The sequence below is a fragment of the Carcharhinus amblyrhynchos genome, chromosome 7 (genome assembly GCF_965287045.1).
Source record: "Carcharhinus amblyrhynchos chromosome 7, sCarAmb.v2.hapA, whole genome shotgun sequence".
NCBI lineage: Eukaryota > Metazoa > Chordata > Chondrichthyes > Carcharhiniformes > Carcharhinidae > Carcharhinus > Carcharhinus amblyrhynchos.
In genome coordinates this window covers 59,885,759-59,908,488 of record NC_137330.1, presented here as the reverse complement: position 1 = coordinate 59,908,488, position 22,730 = coordinate 59,885,759, and the positions used below count along the sequence as shown (strand labels likewise).

Sequence of the window (22,730 nt, the reverse complement as noted above, 5' to 3'; positions counted from 1 at the left end):
GGCTGAATTTTAATAAACTGTAATCCAAATAAGATGATGGAGACTCTGCCAGCTTATGTTCCAGCCTAAATGAGATGAAAATATACAGGCTCTCAAACACCCAGTTCCTGTTGACCTTTTCACTATTAATCTTGACAAGTTTCTGAGGCGAGATAGCAAAATGTACTTATCTCTTCTACATGAGGCATTCTCTTGCTAGATGCATAACAAAACACAAGAGGGAGTGCAGCAAAGGTTTACCAGGCTGATTCCTAGGTTGGTAGGTCTGTCATATGAGGAGAGACTAAGTCAGTTTGAATTTCTATTCATTGGAGTTTAGAAAAATGAGAGGGGCTCTCATAGAAACTTATAAATTTAACAGGTTTAGATACAGTAATTTCAGAAAGAATGTTCCTGACGGTGGTGGGGTCTAGAACCAGGGGGTCATAGTTTGAGGATAAAGGGTAAACCTTTTAGGACAAAAGTGGGGAGAAATTCCTTCGCCCAGAGAGTGGTGAATCAATGGAATTTACTACCAAGAAATTAGGTGACACCAAAACTTTTTGTGATTTCAAGAAGAAATTAGATACAGCTCATGGGGCTAAAGGGACCAAGAAATATGAGGGGGAAGGCAGGATCAGCATATTATATTTGAACAGGCATGATAATGAATGGCAGAGTAGGCTAGTAGAACTGAATGGCCTACCCTTGCTACTAGTTTCTAACACCCTGTTATAGACATCTGGAGTGGCAAAGTGGGGGGAGTCAATTTTTACCCCCCCCCCCTCTCAAAATAAAAGCATAGAAGTTTTGTTGTACCTTTATAAAACTGTGTTTAAGCACCAGCTGCAACATTATGGCCCATTCAGGGCATCATACTTTGGGAAGGATGTCAAGACCTTGGGGAGGGAGCAGTAGCAATTTATTATAATGGTGCTTGTGATGAAAGGCTCCAGAAACATGGAGGGATGTGAGAAACTTGAGTTTTCCCCTTTTGAGTAGAGAAGGTCAAAGGGAAATTTGATTAAACTGTTCAAAATCATGAAGTAATTTGATGTAATAAATAAAGATAAATTGTTTCAGTGGCAGCATCAGTAACCAGAGGTCGCAGAATTAAGGTAATCGACAAAAGACTTGGAAGTGATTTTTTTCATGCAGTATAACACTGATTTGGAGAAGAGGAATCTATTGCAAACCAAAGTGCACCACCCAAAAGAAACATGCAAGAAGATTCAGTAATAACTTTCAAAAGGGAATTCGATAAATACTTGAGAAATATTTTCAGGGCTACAAGTGGGATTAATTGGATTGTTCTTCCAAAGAGCTGCTGCAAGCATGGAGGGCAAAACAACCAATGTTGTGTCATTATAGAATCCTGTAAACTTAGAATGCTGTAAATAAAATTCCGTAAATTTTATAGTAGAGCTCGCAAGCCTTTTCAAATTATTTCAGTGCAGAATTATCCCATTTTGCATCCAATTCTTTCGATCAGTTGGATTTCTTGAGACAGGCCCAACCGCGCCCCCCGCCCGCCCGCCCCCAATTTTCAGCTGTTTTATCAATTATCTTCATCATAAAGTTCAAAATAGGATCTTTGCTCTGTAGTACTCAGTACAATTTGCATCTCTTCAGCTACTAAAGAGAGCTGTGCCTGTGGACACAAATATCTGCACAACATTCCAACTTGGGCTGAGAAGTGGCAAGTAACATTTATCCCATGTAAGTGCCAGACCATGACTGTCCCCAGGAGGAGAAAATCTATCACCTTCCCATGAACATTGCTGAAACCCACACCATTACCATCACCATCATGGAGGATTACCATTGACCAGAAATCTAACTGGATCTAGTGGCTGCATGAATAGAGGTTGGGAATTCTTCAGTAAGTCTCCACTTGAAACCCCATAAACTGTCAGGCATCTATCGGACAAAGTCAGGAGTGTGATGGAATCTTCTTCACTTGCCTGGATGAGTGTGGTTCCAACGAGACTGAAGAAATTCAGCGCTGGAGTCCACTTGATTCCCCATCTATCAACTTAGATCTTCACCATCAGTGTGTACTATCGACAAGTTGCACTGCAACATCTCTCTAAGCTTCCTTAGACAGCATCTTTCAAACTTAAAACCTCTTGAAGGAGAAAACCTAACGAAGCATGGGAACACCCCACACCTCCCAAGCTTCTTCCCAACTCGCACACTATCCTCACTTAGCACCATATCACCATTGCTTCACTGTCACTAGGTCAAAAACCTAGAACTCTTGAAAAGCACTATGAACCGACACCACATAGACCACAGTGGTTCAAGCTGTTTGCTCTCCACCACCTTTTAGGACAATGAGGGATGGATGCTTGCATCTCACAAATGAATAATAAACTGTAGTGTTTTATTGTTTTGCTTGAAAATTAACTCAACTGTTGTAGTGGTTTCTTAAGTTTTGCTCCCAAACGATTTTGGAGAAAATATCATTGTGCTGTGGTGATACAGTAAATCAAATATAATTTTTATTTCAGCTTTGAAGCTATGGACTGCAGTTTGATTCCATGATTTTTAATCAACAATTGCCTTGATGGGGAAAAGAAACCCTCATACAAGGTGAAAGCTCTAAAATCTGATGCCAATTGAACTTAGCCTCAATGCAGAAATATCTTTGAACGAAAGGAGTTTCAGCAATCTCTTTGAAAGGGGAACCAAGTAGAGACTGCAAGATCATTCTGATTTCAGAAGCACGTACAAAACTCACAAGCAAGTGAACTTTAAAAACTGCTGAACTTCAGGCAAAAAGCAGTCGTAGTTTTAACCAAGATTTAACTTGTTTCTTTTCATGACTTGGTATTTACTGACGTATCATAGAAGTTTACATTTTGCTTCAGAATGTGTTCCTTTTCTTTTGGAAAATGCAAAAAAATTCATGTGGTGCATTGTAATGGAGTACAGTGGTACAGTCCGGAGCTGTGTCGCTGGAGAACTGGGGCGGGGTGGGTGGGGGGAGCTTTCTGAAAAAGTTGCTTGGTTTGCGAACTGAAATTTGGTTTCTGAGAATTTTGGATTGAAGTTATCATTTATCAGGTTAGGGTCAGGCAACTGTTTTCAGACAATCCTGTTAAAACAACTCCTGTGATGTCAATCCCAACAGAGAGATCGAAGAAGAGGCTTTGTGAAGCAATGTTTGATTACATCCCTCAAAATGAGGATGAATTGGAAATAAAAACTGGTGATGTCATTGAAGTAATTGATGAGGTAAGGCATTTTGTTGGCAATTTATGTTGCCTTTTCTTTTATTCTCTGTAGAGCAGCAACTGAAAGCTTAAAAGAGAAAATTATTGTAGATTGCAATACACAACCCTGAAGAGTGAGGGATGGGTGGTGTTGGTTTGTGAGCGTTTTTTTAATGTTGCACAATTTTGTTTATCTGCCACCTGATACATATGGATTTATGAGGGAGATGGAAAGGCCATGCTTTAGTTTTCTCAGTTGAAGATTACCATCGTTCTCCAGCCCAGTGTATTCACAACTGGGTGGCATGGTAGCACAGTGGTTAGCACTACTGTTTCACAGCTTTAGGGACCTGGATTCAATTCCTGGCTTGGGTCACTGCCTGTGTGGAGTATGCACATTTTCCTCGTATCTGTGTGGGTTTCCTCCGGGTGCTCCGGTTTCCTCCCACAGTCCAAAGATGTGCAGGTCAGGCCGATTGGCCATGCTAAAAATTGCTCCTTGGAGTTGAGGTACGTAGGTTAGAGGTATTAGCAGGTAAATATGTAGGGATGTGGGGGTAGGGCATGGGTGGGATTGTGGTCGGTGCAGACTCGATGGGCTGAATGGCCTCCTTCTGCACTGTAGGGATTCTATGAACTGTTCATTTGGTGAGCTGATGCAAATGCTGCCAAACTAGTTGCAAGAAATCACGGTGCTGTATGGACGATTAACCCAGCTCACGTGAAGAACAGGCAGTATTGTCCATGTTGGCAAAAGGAGGAGCACAAAGCTAATTCTTGTTGCGTTGATTGCATGAATGTAAATGGTAGTTGTGCGATAATAGAAATTCGATTCTATCCACATGGTTAACTAATCATGCTAGCAATCAACTTGTTTATCTTGAACTCGATAAATCTAATTGAGGAAAGGATTGGAAAGATTTGCATGCTTTTATGGGTGGACAGAGCATCGCTGCAATTGATCTGGAGACCAGCTGTTAATGCGCCAACAGGAATATGAGAATTTATTGAAAAATTTAATTCTGTCTCACATGTACAGGTGTTGACCATGGCCATCACTCTGGGCAATCCTGTTGTGAATAATTCCTCCTGTAAAGTTTTAAAATGATTTAAGGAAAAGTTGTAAACTTCCTTTATTTTGCAGCATGAACAATGCAATAATCATGATATTTCTGCAATTCACGTTTCCTGGCTAGCTGGGGAAGTAATTGTACTGGTAATTAACAGGATGTACTGCAGGCAGTAGCTTTACTTAGAACATTCTTAAATCATAGAATCCCTTACATGCAGAAGGAGACCATTTGGCCCACTGAGTCTGCACTGACGCTCCAAAAGAGCATTTACCATGGCTAATCCACCTAACCTGCACATCTTTGGACTGTGGGAGGAAACCGGAGCATTGGAGGGAAACCCGCAGAGACAGAGAACATGCAAACTCCACAGAGCTATCCAAGGCTGGAATCGAACCCGTGTTCATGTTACTGTGAGGCAGCAGTGCTTGCTACTGTGCTGCCCACTAACACATTGGGTTCAAAAGATATTTGCATGTGTTTTGTCGTATGCAGCATGTTTCAACATGGGACAAGAAATTAAATGAGACAATAGAGAAATAGGAGTTACGAGAGGCTATTTTAAAATTAGCTATGGGTAGATCTGAATTTCATGCTTGTGTGCACTGCAGACCTGTAATTTTTCTTGGCTGAGATGGAACTTGAGTTGCTTAATGCAGTAATGTACTGATCTGCCTTTTACGTAGTGTTTCTTCTCTGTGGAAACTGATGATGTGGCGTCTTCTGATTGACTCAGTCTTGCTAACAGATAAAATGAACTGTGAAAGTTTGTTTGGTTAAGGCAAGCTGGATCATGTTGCTGCCGTCAGAGGCTGCTTAAACCCACCCCTCTCACACTGACATTCAGTACTCAACAAACATCTGGGGAGAAAGCGGGAAAGTGGAACTGATCCACTTCAGATCAGCCATGATCTTGTTGAATGGCGGGGCAGGCTCGAAGGGTTTGATGGCCTACACCTCCTATTTCTTATGTTCTTATAGCTGTCGTCTGTAATTCATTTTGATTTGAATGAAGGGCAGTTGCCTGAAATATTAATTTAGCTTTTCCCATAGAAGCTGTGTTTGCCTTGCTGAATGTTTTCGGCGTGTATCGTTTCTGATTTCAGCATCTGCAGTGTCTTATGAGCCTTAATAGTTGAATTAAAGTCAAGTATGCCATCTAGTGGGTCAAGGTACTGAACACATTGTGCTTTAAACTTCGGCAGAAAAATTGCATTTAATGTTGCTCCTCTTGCACGTTTGCCCTCGAGTCCTGTTCTCCCGGAAAATCACTTAGAAAACAGATAAGCTAGCTGATATCATATCCAGACTTTTTGTGCTATTTACAGTTAGTCATCCTTCTGTTTTCAGACTTGCACGTAATTTGTTCCTTTCAGGTTGAGGAAGGCTGGTGGAAGGGGACCCTGAATGAGAAAACGGGATTGTTCCCGTCCAATTTTGTTAAGGAGTTGATTGATCCAACTGAAGATGGAGATTCTAATGATGTGCAAAGCGAAACAGGTAATGATGTCTTATTTAATTACAAACCGCCACAAAATACCTTGAGCAATAATTAACCTAAATGGCTGGAAAGCAATCCATTTCGTATATGCAGATTAAATTATATTATGTCACTGACTGAGTTAGTATTACTATTGTCTCTGAGTGGCACAGCATTCTGGTGCTGTCTTTGAAATTATTTCATTAAACGGAGGCCCCGTCTGACTCCACAGATGGATGTAAAAGACCCCATGACTTTATTTTGAAAAAGGGCAGGAGAATTGTCCCTGGTATGCTGGCCAATGATTACCCCTCAATCAACATCATAGAATAAGATTACCTGATCATCCCTTGATCAAGTAAATCAACTTAACAGGATTTTGACCCAGTGGCGGTGAAGGAATGGCAACGTAGTTCCAAGTCAGAATGGTTTTTTGATTAGAGGAGAACTTGCAGGTGGTAATGTTTCTATGTGCCTGCTGCCCTTGTCCTTTGAGGTGAACGCGATTGCAGGTTTGGAAAGTGCTGTCGAAAGCACTTGGTTGAACTGCTGCAGTGGATCTTACAGATGAGGACACACTGCTGCCATTGCGTGCCAGAGGTGGAGTGAGTGAATGGTGAAGGTGGTGAATGGGGTGATTTGTCCTGGATGTTGTCGAGCCTCTTTAATGTTGTTGGAGCTGTTCTCATCCAGGCAAGTGGGCAAGAATTTGCGGAATTGGGGCGTAAGTTACTCAGCATAGAATTCCCAACCTCTGACCGCCTCTTGTAAGCATGATAGTTCTGTGGCTGAGCTTATTTTCTGATAGTTGGAAATTCAGCAGTGGTAAAGCCAATGAAAGTCAAGGGATGATGGGTTAATTCTCTCTTGTTGAAGATGGTCATTGCCAGGCATTTATCAGCTCAGGCCTAAATGTTACTCAAGGCACACTGAACTGTCGGCATGGACTGCTTCAGTATATGAGGAATCGCGAATGGTGCTGAACATTATGCAGTCATCGTCAGTGAATATCCCCACTTCTGACCTTACGATGAAAGGAAGGTCATTGATGGTTGGGTCACTAAACTGAAGCATTCCTGCAGTGATGTCTTGGGATGGAGATGATTGACCTCCAACAACCACAACTATCCTCAATTGAGATTGTTCTAGCAAAAAGCACTGGATCTTAAAATATTAGTTTGTCACTTGAGTAAACAAGTTGCAAGTTGTACATTTGATTCTGGGGTGGATAAAGGAAGAAGAATCATGGAGAGTGTCTCACAAAGGTTTTCTTTGTTTCTTGTATGACTGTTTCTTCCTGTAAAGAGATGGCCATCCAAAATTAGAATTCATTTACTTTTCCTCATTCTTAGAAAGCAGTTTAACCCTTTGGAACTAGGAAATTTCATCTCATTTTCCCAAAAAATCTTTAGGTTACTTGGAAGAGGCTTTAGATAGCAAAGCATGGGAGATTGTTTCAGTACAGGAAGGACTTTCTTCTCATTCAGTCATGGTTGCTCAGGAAACAGGTGCCCCTTTAGTTGGACTTGTAGAGGTTGATGGCAGTAATATTTGCTGTATTTGTTATTCTTCCGAATCAAATGCAAAGCGAGGATACATTTAAAAAAAATCTTCCTGACATTCAATAAAGATTAAATATGTTGTGGTTTATCGAATCATGGTTGTACCCAAGGAACCACGATATGGAGTAGGAAAGCTATTCAGAGACAAGTATGGTTAACAATGGTGACACAGTGGTTAGCACTGCTGTCTCATAGCGCCAGAGACTTGGGTTTAATTTCAGCCTTGAGTGGCTGTCTGTGTGGATTTTACATGCTCATGCTGTGCTTTTATGGGAGGAACCCATGCTCCAAAGGTGTGCAGGTTAGGTAGATTGACGATGCTAAATTTGCCCTTGGTGTTGCAAGTTGTATAGTTCAGGGAGATTAGTGGGGTAAATACATAGCTTTGCAGGGTAAGCCTCTATAAGAGTTGGTGCAGAATCAATGGGCAAAATGGCCTCCTTCTGCATTTTAGGGATTCTATTCTATGTCTTATTCACTGGATACATTTTGTACAGTAAAAAGCCTCATAACACCAGGTTGAAGTCCAACCAGTTTATTTGATAGTTTACTATCAAATAAACAGGTTGGACTTTAACCTGGTGTTGAGACTTTTTATTGTGTTTACCCCAGTCCAATGCTGACATCTCCACATCATGACTACATTTTGTGCACCAGTGGTTAACTTGATTTTGTGTACTAAGAACTGTTCAAGGTCCTGTTAAAGAATAGTTCTTTCTGCTATTGGTAACTTACTTATGGATTACTTTTCTTCGAAAGCAAGGGAATGATGATTAGGAGTATGTGCAAGGCACAAGGAGTTGTGTGATACTCTCACTTTCAAAAATCAGTATCCTTTGAACTTGTGTGTTTGTGAAAGACTTGCCCGAACAACTGGTCTTGGCAACTACATAAAAGCATCTTCTTTTCCTGCAATCGTATTTGGTCATGGACATTGCTAAGACCAAAGATGATGTATCTTGCCAAGTTGTCTTCACTCATCGAACAGTTGCTCTGTAAATGCCAAATTGTGCCCACCCATTGCACTGGTGCTTGTTGAACACTTTCCAGATTCGTACCATACTTGACTACACGTGAACTTTATTTGGTGTGGGAGTCGGGGGTGGGGAAGGGAAGTGAAAGATCACACCAACAATTGGAAGAAGTTTTTAAAAACTTGGAAGGAATGTTTACCATTACATCAGGTTAACTGTACTGCTTAATCCTGTTGTTTGGAATCTGTCTCAGTTTGAAGAATACAGAGCCTTTAAAGTTCGTCAGCCTCTAATTTAAAACATAATATCTTGATACCTTTTGTCAATTGGTTTGCTGACACAATTTTTCTTTGTTGTATTAAAGATGGGTCAAATAATTAGCAAAAGTGACCATTTTAAAATTTGATTCTCTCCTGGTGTAACAGATGTGCCTGTCAAAGATTTAATTGGAATGGGACCTGCATCACCGACATCACCAACAGAATTTACAGGGAATGAAAGCTCAGTAGGAGCAGGAACAACTGTCCAACCAAAGAAAATCCGTGGCATGGGGTTTGGAGACATTTTTAAAGAAGGATCTGTAAAACTAAAATCAAGGTTATCTACCGGTGAAGCAGAGGATAAAAAGTCAGAAAAGGTAGGTTGACTGTTACTGGAAAGATATCATCTGCCTTTAGTAGTTTGCATGACATAAAATATCATCTTTTGCTTAAAATACGAAATGCTAGGAAATGTAACTACTAACCATCACTGAGGTTATCAGAAAATTACTTGCTGGAAAAATATTTGAGTCCTCAGTTCATTGACCTGTTAACTGATTTGACCCAGAGTAATATGATTGTTGTTAGAGTTGATAAGCTGTTAGCTTCATTGCATTAATGAATGCAAGGTAGGCTCAGTGGTACATTTTCCACCTCAGTTATACATTTGTTTGAATACTTAAGCTTATTCCTGGATTTGAGTACATATGTAGTATTATCAGGTGTACCTTTCACATGAAACAGATTTAAACAGTGTGCCTGCTTTTGTTGGTTTGTCTTCTAATAATGGCTGAAAAAGGGCTGTTCTCCCAGTGTGGTTACTGGTCTTTATTGGTTAACCAACAGTAGCAAAATTGGTTCTGCGGTGGGGTTAAAATTAAGTCTGCAGGCCTCAGAGGTTCAAATAAATGAAGAACTTTATTCAGAAGATGTTAACACTGCAGGCTGCGATGTTACGCTGCCCATTTACTCGCACAGCCATCCAGTGATGTTGCGTGATTGCTCTCTCAAAGTGCTCTTATTCCACTTGAAAGTTACTAGGAAACAAAAAGTACCATGAATGTACACCATTTTCTTTTCCCTTTAAATCAAAGACCCCTGACACACTATGCAGTATAGCATCAACAATAAATTAGCAACATGAACAATCAACGAACAACAGTCAATAGGTCAGACATTCCAGAGGCCATTGTTCCCTCTGTGGCTGCTGGCAAATATTGGGCATCTGCTTTTTTGTGCTTGCTGCAACGCTCTGATGTTTCTGGTTTCAATATTATCTGTGAGTGTTTTAACCGGAGCGACGTAGTGTTCTGAGGTTGATTCGGTCAATGATTCTCAACGGAAGTACTGCTTCCTCTAATTGGTTTAGTTAGTGGCATGAGTTTTGGGAGGTCGTTCTCTTGGCACAGCTTGATTTGGGGCTTTCTGTCAGTGCAGCCTTCAGTAAATTGGTTCTTGTCACCAAAAGTTGGGCCACATCGATAGCACCCTTGATGAAGAAAGACAGATTGGCACGTGTTTGTGGCGATTTTAAAATAACTCAATCTGGTACTGCCCAGCTGTTTGTGTGGGCAAACATGAAGTCTATCTTAACAGCCTGTAGAGTAAGCACCCTGTTAACAGGGCTCTTGTTTGTTTGCGCCTTTATGGTCTGTAAGCCTATCCTTTAAAAATATCATCATTTCAATACATCCCCAAATTCGCAGTGAACAACCATGGTGGAATTTTCCTGTCCCGTCCGCCAAGGGAAGCGGAGTGGGTGGGAGATGGACCAGGCAAAGGTCTGTTAGCCTTGGGCAGGGTTTTCTGGCCTTGGGGCAAGTAAAGCCAGAAAATCCCGCCCCTCATCTTTCCAGGGTAACTACAAACTGTGTAATTGATTTACCTTCTTCATTGTTGTGCTTATGACTCGAGGTTTCAGTGAATAGTGGCCCTCTTGATGGCATGAACAAAATAGTCAGATCTCTCTGTTTAGGAACTCCATCACACACTGCCCTCATCAAAGGGCCCCATGATGCTGAAAACTCGAGCCCGTTTTCACTGTGGAAGGACCTGCATGATGTGCCGCAAATTTGCAGTGCCTCTTTGCCTCTTTGCTGCTCAAAACAAAAGAAGCCTGAGCTAAGCCCGTTTTCTTTCCAGATTGCTTGTTGTTGGGTACTTGCTACTCACGGCTACCGGGTTTGTTTCAGGGAAACACATGACGAGTTTCTCTCCAGAGTTGTTTCTTTGGGATTTTTTTGCTTCCTCTGGTGGTTGCAACCATTGTTTGTCTCCCTAGTCACTAGCTTTCATGTAGCGATTATTTTAATTATTTATTTATAGGTGTGTACAAACCCGGTTTGCCCGCCTTATCGCCGGTTTTTATGTGGTTTTAAAATTGAGTCTGCAGGCATCAGTGGTTCAAAAAAACAAAGAACTTTATTCAGGGGATGTTAACACTACAGGCTGTTATACTACACTGCCTGTTTACCCTGAGCAAATGGCTGTCTGATTACATCATGTGATTGGTCTCTTAAAGTGCTTCTGTTCCACTACAAGGCCGCTAATGAGGAAGCACTAGAATTATCAAGATGCACAAGAGATTCACTAATCCTTGAGCCTTGCAATGCTGAGAAAATTATATTCCTCCAATTGTGGCCTGCTCTGCATCCTTTCTTCACTCCATCATTTGCAGCAGTGCCTTTGCAGTCTGTGTCCTATGTTCTGAAATTACCTGCTTAAACCTTACCATCTGTCTCCCCTTTTAAGACAATTCTTATAACCTGGCACTATGCCACACTTCTTATCACTTTACCAAATATCTCCCTTTTTGTTTTGAGGTAACACCCATATGAATTACCTTGGGTTGTTTTACAACTTTAAAGATTCTATTTAAATGCAAGTTGACATTTATCACCACTGATTAATTTGATGCCATGTTTAATTATACCGTGAGAGCAACTAGAGTTCAAAAGTAACGTATGTGAAGCACTTTGAGACATTCTGAGAAGGTATAAGTTGTGATACAAACCAACGTTTGTTTCTGTGTTGCTAATTTCTTAGTGAGACCGGGACGTGCAAGGATGTGTGACTGCCTCTTTGTACATATGGTCATGTTGGGCGGGCCAAATAGGTGGAGGAGTGGAAAATTGCAGCTGGGTTAGACTGGGGATTTTCCATGGCTAACCTCAGTGGAGATGGCCAAAATCCTAAGGTTGATGTGAATAAACCTACCCCTCAAAGTTATGTCTAAGTTTGCAAGAGGGAAGGAAAAATATAAAGGGACCCAAAACATTATGAATGTAACATCTATTGTCTGTTGTCTGCATCAAGTGGCTTTCACCATTGTAACAATATTCTGTTTGTTGAGAAGTCCAATGGCGCAATAGGTTGGATTAGGCTCGAATTTCAGAAACAAACTTGGGTAAATTTTGTCGATGAACCCATCAAGAGAGGGAACTCTAAGACTATATTTCCTACAAGTGGTGCACAGTTTGTTGCATGGAATATGGGTAGTGGCAGGAAAGTGGAGTAGAAGTGGAATCAGTCATGGTTGTTTTGAATGGGGCAGCAGGTTTGAGGGATGAATGGTTTATTCTTGTTTCCTATATTCTGATGCATTGACAATCCTATGCAGTCATAAACATTTTGATCAGTACTGAGTGTCTGCTGTGGCACCGTTGGTAGTGTTTGTGTCTGATTCTACTCCAAGGCATGAGCTTAAATATCTATGCTGACGACCCAGTGCAGTACTGAAGGAGTGCTGCATTGTCAAAGGTGCCCTCTTTTGGATGCGATGTTGAATTGAGGCCCCAGATGGATGTAAAAGATCCCATGGCATTATTTTGAAGAAGAGGAGGGAGTCACCCCTGATCTTCCAGCCAATATTTATCCCTTGATCAAAATCTCAAAAAAAATTTGATCTGATCATTACCACATCATTGTGGGAGTTAGTTGCATGCAAATTGGCTGACACATTTCCTACGTTACAACATTGACTGCACTTCAAAAACACTTAATTGGTTAAAATGCATTTTCGGATGCCCATTAATTGTTAGAAGTGCTCTATATACATGCAAGCAATTTTTTTAGTTAAGGTTGTCTCACTCTACAAATGAACTGAATCACATTTGTCATTTGCTGAAGTTAACTCGAGGAGATCAATGAGCAAGTAAGATCAAAAAACTCTTATTTGTCAAGTCTGACGACCAAATAGCAACGAGCAGCTACATTGTATTTGGTGAAATGTAATTATTAGCTGTTTCACCTATTTCATGCAATTTTATGTACTTTTACAGCAATCAACTCCAACCAGCAATGCAGAGGCTGTGAAAAATGATCCAGAAAATAAACATAAAGGTACCTTTCAAACACCATAGTAGCACCAGTTATTTACGATTTGTTTCCTTGTTTTGAAATCTCTCCATGGCCTTGCCCCTCCCTATCTCTAATCTCCTCAAACTCTACAATCCTCTTGAAATATCCCCCTCACTCTGATTCTGGCTTCCTTGTACATTGCCAATTTCAATTACTGTACCATTGATTGCTATGCCATCAATTAGCTAGGCTGCAAACTCTGGAATTCCCTCCATACATCTGTCTACTTCTTCATCCCACTTCCATCTTTAAAACTTGTTTCTTTGACTAAGCTTTTGGTCATTTGACCTACTGTCCCCTTTTGTGACAATAGCAGTGCTCCTGAGAAGCATTCTGAGATCTTTTATAGGTGCTATTTAAAATTGTTTCCTGCCGATTTATTTTTAGATTCCAGTGCTTCATCTTTGTCAGTGGTGGTTGGATAACTCAAATGTTTGACAAGTTCATCAGAAATATGAATAAGTAGTGGAAAATTGGTGTAAATAGAGAAGACATCTAGTGTTGTTGATGCTAAAAATTGCTTAACTCGGTATAATGCAAAGGTTTTGGATATTTGAAATGCTATCGTGTGATGGACCAAAACGATTAATTCTACTTTCACTATTAACATGGTTCTACTGCCCTCTGGTTGAAGTGAGCAGTTTCACAGTTTACTACTTCAGATTAGATAGATTTGATGATGAAAAGCTTTGGTAAATCCAAGTCATCATTTGTAATTGAAGATCAGGTGCCAACACTTCCCTCAAAATGCAGTCAATTAGGTTGAGCAATCACACAAGAATATTCAATATTCCCCTCCCAAAGCAATTTCTAGTCCTAAATGCATAAATAATGAACCAGATGACGTGTTTTCCTGGTTCTTCCATAGGTATTATCAGCTCCAAAAGAGAGGCAGTCAGTATTTTGTAGGCTTCAAAAAAGCTGCTCAGTCTGTAGTAAGCTAATCATGTGTATGTAATGCATTACAGCATGAAATAGAGAATGTGTAATCTTATCATTACTCAATCACTACTTGACCTGTTAGTTTGCATTATGCAAAAGTGTGCAATAATCACAGTTCATATATTCTGAGTTAATTTGCTGTGGTGGATGAGTAATCAGTGAAGTCTTTTGAATGGAATTGTTGCTGTTAACATTGAATGGTTTTCTATCTCTCGATCTATGTATAATATGACTTGTTCGGTGTGCTTTCTTTCATGCTTAGTTATGCTTTGAATTAATTTTGTTGTCTGTTGCAAAAAAATAACCATTTGTGAATGAAACTGTATCCAACTATTTATTATAATCTGATCTGTCTTTTAGAAACCCAAGACCTGGTGTTTTGTCCTGGGTTTAGGTGGTGCAGCTGTAATTTCCAATAAGCAGGACAAGTTGATGTTTAGGGGGCAGAGTTAGGTGCTGAAAAGACACAATGCTCCACATGGAATGTGCCATTTGGTTGTAATTGCATCTCCATTCTGAAAATGGCAGAATGACTGGAAAGCATACACTTGAGATATTGGCCTCTGCTTTTAGCATGATTTGAACTTCAAAATCTTGCTTATTTTCATGGAAGAATTCTGTAATTTAAATTGATTTTGTGCTCAGTAACATAGCTTTGGGAATATTCCTATTTGAACAGATGGCTCGCACTATATTAATTATAATGTCTATAATCAAAAGAATGAATCTTGGCAATCATTAAAATTTGGACCATGGAGAATATATCATAATGCGTTTTGCAATTTGAAGAATATGACACCGCAGGGTATAACGCAGATTCTGCTTAAGTAATCTATTTAAGTATCATAGAATCTCTACAGTGCAGAAGGGGGCCATTTGACCCAACGAGCCTGCACTGACAGCAGCAATCTCACCCAGGCCCCATCCCTGTAACCCCACATATTTACCCTGCTAACCCCCCTGACATGAAGGTGCAATTTGTCATGGCCAATCATCCTAACCTGCACATCTTTGGACTGTGGGAGGAAACCGGAGCACCCGGAGGAAACCCATGCAGACACTGGGAGAATGTGTAAAATGCCAAACAGCCACCGGAGGCTGGGATTGAACCCAGGTTCCTGGCACTGTGAGACAACAGTGCTGACCACTGTGCCACCGTGCAATCCTTGATGGACATCAGATGCCAATAATGGATTTTTAAAAAATTTTACTTAAATTTGACACTTCTCACGAAACTTTGAATGAAAAAGTTCCAGGAGAGACACAGAGAAGATGAAGTGTTTCAACTAGATTGCATACTGATTTGAATAATAAATAAAATGAATGGAAGGAATATGCAGAAGACACTAAATTCCAGACTTTGGACCTTGGATGAAGTTGGTATTTTTTTGTTGGAATATGGGCCTCGCTGGTCTGGCCATCATTTGTGTTCCTTCCCTAATTATTCTTGAGAAGGTGGTGGTGGTGGTGAGCTTCTTCTTAAACATCTGCAGTCCATGTGGTGTAGGTACACCCACAGTATTGTTAGGAAGGGAGTTCCAGGTTTTTGACCCAGCAACAGTGAACAAATTGTGACATAGTTCTAAATCAGCCTAGTGTGCAGTTTGAATGGGAGCCTGCTGATGGTGGTGTCCCGTTGTGTCTGCTGCCTTTGTCTTTCTAGATTTGTATAAGTCATGGGTTTGGTAGGCTCTGCCAAAGGAGGTTCAACAAGTTGCTGCAAAGCATCTTATACAGTCTTACACTGACCCTTCTGTTGCAGGTGGAAAGAATAAATGTTTAAGGTTGCTGAGTGTTACTGAAGCTGCACTCATCCAGGCAATTGAAGAGTATTACATCACACTCTTGACTTGTGCCTTGTAGATGGTGGATTGATTTTGAGGAGTCAGGAGATGTGTCACCCCAATCTGTGATGTACTCATGTAGCTACAATGTTTGTCTGGTTTGAGCAAGGTAATTTTCTGATTAATGGTGTTCCTACTGGAGTTGAGTTTGGGGGCTTCAGTGATGCTAAGACAATTGAATGCCAAGGGGAGATGGTTAGAATTTCTCATGTTTCTAATGACCATCGCTTGCCATTTCTATGATTTCTATTACTTATTGATTATCAGACCCCATTTGGAGTATTGTGAGCAACTTAGGGACCCATATCATTGTTGCTAAGTTTGCAGGTGATGCAATATGTAGAGGGACAGGTAGTATTGAGGAAGCAGGGGGGCTGCAAAAGGATTTGGACAGACTAGGAGAAGTAGCAGATGGAATACATTGTGGAAAAGTGTGAGGCACTTGGGAAGGAGGAATGGAAGCATTGACTATTTTCCAAATGAGGAAATGCTTAGGAAATCAAAAGCACAAACGGAATCCTTGTTCAAGATTCTCAAGGTTAATGGTTCATTTGGTAGTTAGGAAGGCAAATGCAATGTCGTGAGGATTAGAAAACAAGAGCAGGGATGTACTTCTGAGGCTGTATAAGGCTCTGGTCAGACCTGTTTGGAATATTGTGAGCAGTTTTGGGCCCTGTATCTGAGGAAGGATGCGCTGGCCTTGGAAAGGGTCCAGAGGAGGTTCACGAGAATGATCCCTGGAATGAAGAACTTGTCATATGAGAAATGGATGAGAAATCTTGGCTTGTTCTCATTGGAACTCTGAAGGATGAGGGTGAATCTTACTGAAATTTTCAGGATACTGCAGGGCCTGGATAGAGTGGACATGGAGAATATGTTTCCACAAGTAGGAAAAACTAAAACCAGAGGGCACAACCTCAGGCTACAGGGATGATCCTTTAAAACAGAGGTGAGGAGGAATCACTTCAGCCAGAGAGTGGTGAATTTGTGGAATCTTTGCTGCAGAAGGCTGTGAAGACCACATCATTGAGTGTCTTTAAGACAGAGATAGATAGGTTCTTGATTAATAAGGGGATTAATATGGGTAAAAGGCAGGAGAATGGGGATGAGAAAAATATCAGCCATGATTAAATGGAGGAGCAGATTCGATAGGCCGAATGGGCCTAATTCTGCTCCTGTGTCTTATGGTCTTTTGATCAAGTCCAAGTCTGAGTGTTGTTCACATCTTGTTGCAAGCAAGAAATAAAACTTCTGTTTGGACCAAGGCTGTAATGAGATCTGCAACTGATGGAATGCAAACCAAGCATCAAATGTGCAGGTTGTTGCTGAGGAAATGCCACTTCATAGCACTGTCACCAATGTTTTCCATCAATTTGATGATCAAGAGTTGGCTGACGGGGCAGTAATTAGCCGGGTTGGGTTTCTCCTTTTCATATTCTGGCTGTAATTAGACAATTTTCCACATTGTTGTGTATAAGGCATTTTTATAGCAATACTGGAACAGCTTGGCTAGTGCTAACGCACAAGCCTTCATGACTACAGTGGGCATGTTGTTGGTGTCAATAGCATATGCTGTATTCTACAAATTCAGCCTTTTCTTGATATCACATAGAATGAATTGAATTGCTGAAGAATGGCATATGAGATACTGAAGAATTGGAGAGGAAGCTGAAGTGGATTATGTGTTCAACACTTCTGGCTGAAGATGTTGCAAATACTTCAGCTTTATCTTTTGTATGCCAATGTTTATTTATCTCATGCTTAGAAAGTATATTTTGTTCAGTAAATTGTAGAAGATACCAAGTTTATTTCTTAAGTAACAGAGGGCAGCAGTGCTGGGGAAAGGGATGGCTCAAAGTATCAGGAGCTTTCAAGAATGACCATGGGGGAAGCTTAAGTAACACAAACTGGAAAATTATCAGAAAGGAGCATACAGAACTTAAATTTGGGCCAACTGGACTGTAGCAATTCAAGCTATATTATCCTTTTCTCATCTCTTAAGCAGTGGCCTCTTTGGATATTATTCTGATATGTTCAATAGAAATTTGTCGAAGTAGCATTCATGATGTCACTTTTGAATATAATGTTGGTGTATTCATAAATGGCAAGTTTGAAAAGGGTCTCCTGAAGATATGAATTTAAATTAATCAATTCTGTTACCATTCAGATTGTTAGAATGTCACTGGTGACAACTTTGTATTGGATGTAATGTGACCAATGGGAACAAGATGTAGAGTTAGCTGACTCAGTAAATCATGGAACCAATTACAGTGATGTAATAATCAGCTGATTAACTATAAATAAGGATCTATGTCGAGTTGTGGAGTGCTTGGAATGGCCCAGGGTGAGGCCCCACATTTGGAGTGATGATGTTCCTTTATTAAACCCTTTGATTGAGAAGTTGGAGTAAGTTTTGTTGTATTTTCATTAGCTGCATTTTGAAGAATTCCTTCTGAAGAAACAAGATCGGACTACTTTCAAATACTGAAAATGGAGGAATGTTTTGTTACAGTAGTCTCATTTCCTCTCGTGGATTGAATGAGTTACCTGTGGCCATAATAATGGAAATGTTGCTTGGCTGTTGGTTTTAGCCAGTCATGCAAAAATTAGCTCGATCAAGACAGATGACTTTTGTTGCAATCTGTGCCAAAAATATAAGCAAAAACTTAGCTGCTGATTCATCAATCATTTAGAATTGTCCTGTGGAATCTGCAGAATGATGAGTGACAATATATCATTCATTAAATGCCCTGTATTATGCAAAGGTTACTTAGCAGCAAATAGTTATTTGCAAGCTGTGCAGCGAGTTTGGATAATGGAACAAGAAATGTGAAGCAATTTACAGAAGAATTTTGCTTTGCTTTGCAATTACTCTGAACAGATAAATACATTACCAATGTCCATTTCCAAATGCTGGGACTGAACATGTATTTTCTCCACTAAGCTTGTATCTTTTAAATCACATGAGAATTAGTTAAGCTATTTGTAATATCGTTCATTATTTATTTTGATCTTATGCAGTTCATGTTCATTTCAGCTAAGGAATATTGCAAAGCAGTTTTTTCATACGAAGCAACTAATCTCGATGAACTTAGCTTTAAGGAAGGAGATCGTATTCTACTGATAAATAAGGTAAGCTTTCCCTAGGATGCACAAAACATCAATCAGTTTTTAATAATTTCTGCAAAATTCTTCATAAGAACATAAGAAATAGGAGCAGGAGTAGGCCATCTAGCCCTTCGAGCCTGCTCCATCATTCAATAAGATCATGGCTGATCTGAAGTGGATCAATCCCACTTTCTCCCCATAACCCTTAATTCCCTTGTCTGTCAAAAATCTATCTACCCATGACTTAAATATATTTAGCAAGGTAGCCTCCACCACTTCAACGGGCAGAGAATTCCAGAGATTCACCACCCTTTGAGTGAAGAAGTTCCTCCTCAACTCCGATCTAAACTGCACCCCCCCCCCCTTATCTTGAGGCTGTGCCCTCTAGTCCTGCTGTCCTTAATAAGAGGGAAAAATCTCTCTATCTCTACCCTATCCACCCCTTTCGTTATCTTATACGTCTCTATAAGATCCCCCCTCATCCTTCTAAACTCCAACGAGTACAGACCCAGTCTATTTAGTCTCTCTTCATAGTCCAACCCCCTCATCCCCGGTATCAGCCTTGTGAACCTCCTCTGCACTCCCTCCAAGGCCAAAATATCCTTGCGCAAGTGCGGTGACCAAAACTGCACACAGTACGCCAGCTGCGGCCTCACCAGTACCCTGTACAGTTGCAGCAAGACCTCCCTGCTTTTATATTCTATCCCCCTCGCTATAAAGGCCAGCATCCCATTCGCCTTCTTGATCACCTGCTGCACCTGCAGACTGGGTTTTTGCGACTCATGCACAAGGACCCCCAGGTCCCTCTGCACCGTAGCATGCTGCAGCTTTTTGCCCTTTAAATAGTAATCCCTCCTACTATTATTTCTGTCAAAGTGGATAGCCTCACACTGCTAACATTATACTCCATCTGCCAGATCCTCGCCCACTCGCTCAGCCTATCCAGATCCCTCTGCAGAGTTTTCACACCCTCCATGCAATTTGCTTTACCACTCATCTTCGTGTCATCAGCAAATTTCGTCACCCTACACTCAGCCCCCTCCTCCAGATCATCTATATAAATGGTAAATAGCTGAGGCGCCAGCACCGATCCCTGCGGCACTCCACTAGTCACCAACACCAACTTTTTTCTTTTCCAGCTGGATAATTTTTAATCCTTTAACTACTTTCATGGTGTGGCTTACCCCGGAGATATACTCTCTTTCAAAAGCTATATGAATGTTCCAGCTTTTTTTTAAACCCTTACCACCCTGGTTTCTCCAATTCAAGCATGAGTTTTGATCCATGTTTAGCATGGTGAGCAATAGAGACTTGTTGCTTCCAACTCTCTGTTGTCTTGCTTTTTCTGGGACTCTTGCAGACTGATCCTTTCTGTGAGATTGAGCAATACTTAGGACACTTTCAACATGATCCTACAATAACTTCCTGTAGACTTTTCCCTTCTCAAAGCCTACCTCAGTGGCGATGTGAATCACGTGGCCCTATACCTATGTAGAAATGCTAATTAGCTATCTTCTAGAATCCCCATTCTATTATGTTTTGGAATTGAATAAACACTAAAATATAACTGTTTACAAAATGTGATATTCCTAATACCCTCCTGGGTTTTAGGAAGCAAACAGTCTAACGACAGTCAGCAAAGCTACACTGGTATTATTTGCGGGTGTGAATACCTGTACCTTCCTAGTAAAAGCCTAGTTGGCCCCAATTAATCTTTAGTAGCTGGGCTTGTTGTCAACATGATTCAGGACAGGTCACATGACTCCTCTCCACACCTCCATTATATCCTAAATTAAAGACACTTCCAAATTGCGTGAACCTTGTAATAATTGTCTGAACAGAGACTTTTTCCTTACACTAGCATCAGTTGACTATTTCGGTTGACTGGGGAGACCGGACTTGTACATAAATTGACCAAAGTCTGAGCTACTGCATCTGCTGAGCAGTGCTTCCATGCTGCTTGATAGCTAATCAATGTATATCAAAATAATTCATCCTGAGGCCATATTTTGTTACTGACTTATAAATGGTAAGTTGTAATGGTGATCATTCTGCCAGAATATTTGCTTGCTGGGATCTCAGGTATCTAACCTGTAGGAAGGAAAGCATTTATGTGGAAGTCCTGGGTTTTGAAACTAGATTGTAAATTGGCTGTTTAATTGTTTTTAGATTTGTTTCCATATGCTGACCTTAAATATTAATAAAAACGGAAAGTTAGAAAAACTCAGGTCTGGTAGCAAACAGGTTCCAAAGAAGAGTCATATTGGACACCACACTGGCTGTTTCTCTCCAAAGATGCTGCCAGACCTGCTGAGTTTTCCAACACTTTGTTTTCATTTCAGGTTTCCAGTACCTGCAGTGTTTTACTTTAACCTTAAAAGATTAATACCTGTTGCTCATATGGCAGTAGCTTGTTGCTTTTAATAAAAGTTGCATAACAACGCAAATTGGCAAATGCTTTTTAAAAAATTCTTATTAAAGGTTGAAGGTTTTCTCATTTCTATTCCTTTCTAGGATACAGGTGATAGGGGATGGTGGCGAGGAGAACTAAATGGCAAGCAAGGGGTCTTCCCAGACAACTTTGTGATCATAGTTTCAGAAACTGAACGGGAGGTAGGTACGCTTGTGTTAAGAATATACAAAACTTCAAGCAAAAGCTTCTATCCCGAAACAGTTTTGTTCATTAACAGGGCTTAACTTTACTGTTGTGTTTTTCTTTTGTAATAGCATTTGCTCACGTTTTAGTGGTGGGAACAGGAGGAAGATTTATAATGATCAAGAACTTGGAGATGTCTTGAGTCAGAAGAAGATACGCGATTTTTGGGGGGGGGGGGGGGGTGGCGGAGGGTGGGGGGAGAAGAGAGAGAGAAATCAGGTCAGTCATCAGTATTGTGTTGAGGAAAGGGAGTGATTAGAGCAGCAAGGGGGAAGCAGGTGGATAGATAGGAATACAGTGCAGTTGCAGGTAAGATTCTAATGACTCTAGTGTGACTGTGATGTACTAAGTTGCCCCCTGATTGTGCTGAAACTGGGTTTTTTTTCTCCGAATCCTGAGCTTTTAATTCAGGAATAAAAGTAAAATCTGTTTGCATGATGTTCAAGCAAGTGCTGAACAAACATGCTGCTAATACTGTGATCAGAGTTGAGTACAAGGGCAGAAGTACTTGCATCCAAAAATTTTTCTCACCCTTTTGTGGGTCGCAGTTGTCCGTTGGTCCTTTGTTTGCTCCTGAAGCAATTAAAAAAATCACTATTTAGAAGTTGTGTTTTTTGCAAAACAGTCAATTTCTGACTTTTCCCATTTATTCCCAAGGCTAATTGTAGATTGATGTGGAGATGCTGGCATTGGACTGGCGTGGGCACAGTAAGAAGTCTCTCAACACCAGGTTAAAGTCCAACAGGCTTATCTAGAATCACGAGCTTTCGGATCTGTCCTTGCACCTGTGTTGTGAGAATTCTTATTAATTGTAGATTAATTACATTCTTTCTTTCAAACTGTTTTTGTAAAAAAAAACTATTTTGTGCTATGTCCTGCAAGATATTACTGCATCATACTGCAATTAAAATTTCATTCTTTCCTTATGTACAGGTTATTGCTGCTCCCAAGCCTTCTATAAAATTGCATCCAAAACCAGAACTTGATGATGTAAGTCACCTGCAGAGAGAAACAAATTATAGAATGTTTTGACCTGAATTTATTGAAGTGGTTCTGAGGTGTTCCAAGGAGTATTTTAAATGAGCTAGTTATTAAGCACCTCAAAGCTTAAAACAGAGCTTTATTCTAAAACACATATTGAAATTACTTGTTGCAAACGAGTGATATACTAGCTCAGGAGGCAATACAGGAGAGATGGGGGGAAGCATGGAAGCAATATTTAATTGCCTTTCCAATGAATCTGGAAGAAGATTTGTCTTGGATTTCACTGTAGCACTG

General features: G+C 40.5%; 1 protein-coding gene across 3 annotated transcripts in view; it reads left to right on the top strand.

Moving 5' to 3' along the window:
• Nucleotides 1-22,730, top strand: part of cd2ap (CD2-associated protein) — a 231,083-nt gene that overhangs the window by 151,803 nt on the left and 56,550 nt on the right. For all 3 annotated transcript variants that reach the window (XM_080192426.1, XM_080192425.1, XM_080192427.1), the window contains 7 exons: nt 3,116-3,219; nt 5,644-5,767; nt 8,709-8,920; nt 12,824-12,884; nt 18,726-18,820; nt 21,311-21,409; nt 22,386-22,442. In XM_080192426.1, coding sequence (XP_080048552.1) covers nt 3,116-3,219; nt 5,644-5,767; nt 8,709-8,920; nt 12,824-12,884; nt 18,726-18,820; nt 21,311-21,409; nt 22,386-22,442 — 752 coding nt within the window. The remainder of the gene's footprint in view (nt 1-3,115; nt 3,220-5,643; nt 5,768-8,708; nt 8,921-12,823; nt 12,885-18,725; nt 18,821-21,310; nt 21,410-22,385; nt 22,443-22,730) is intronic.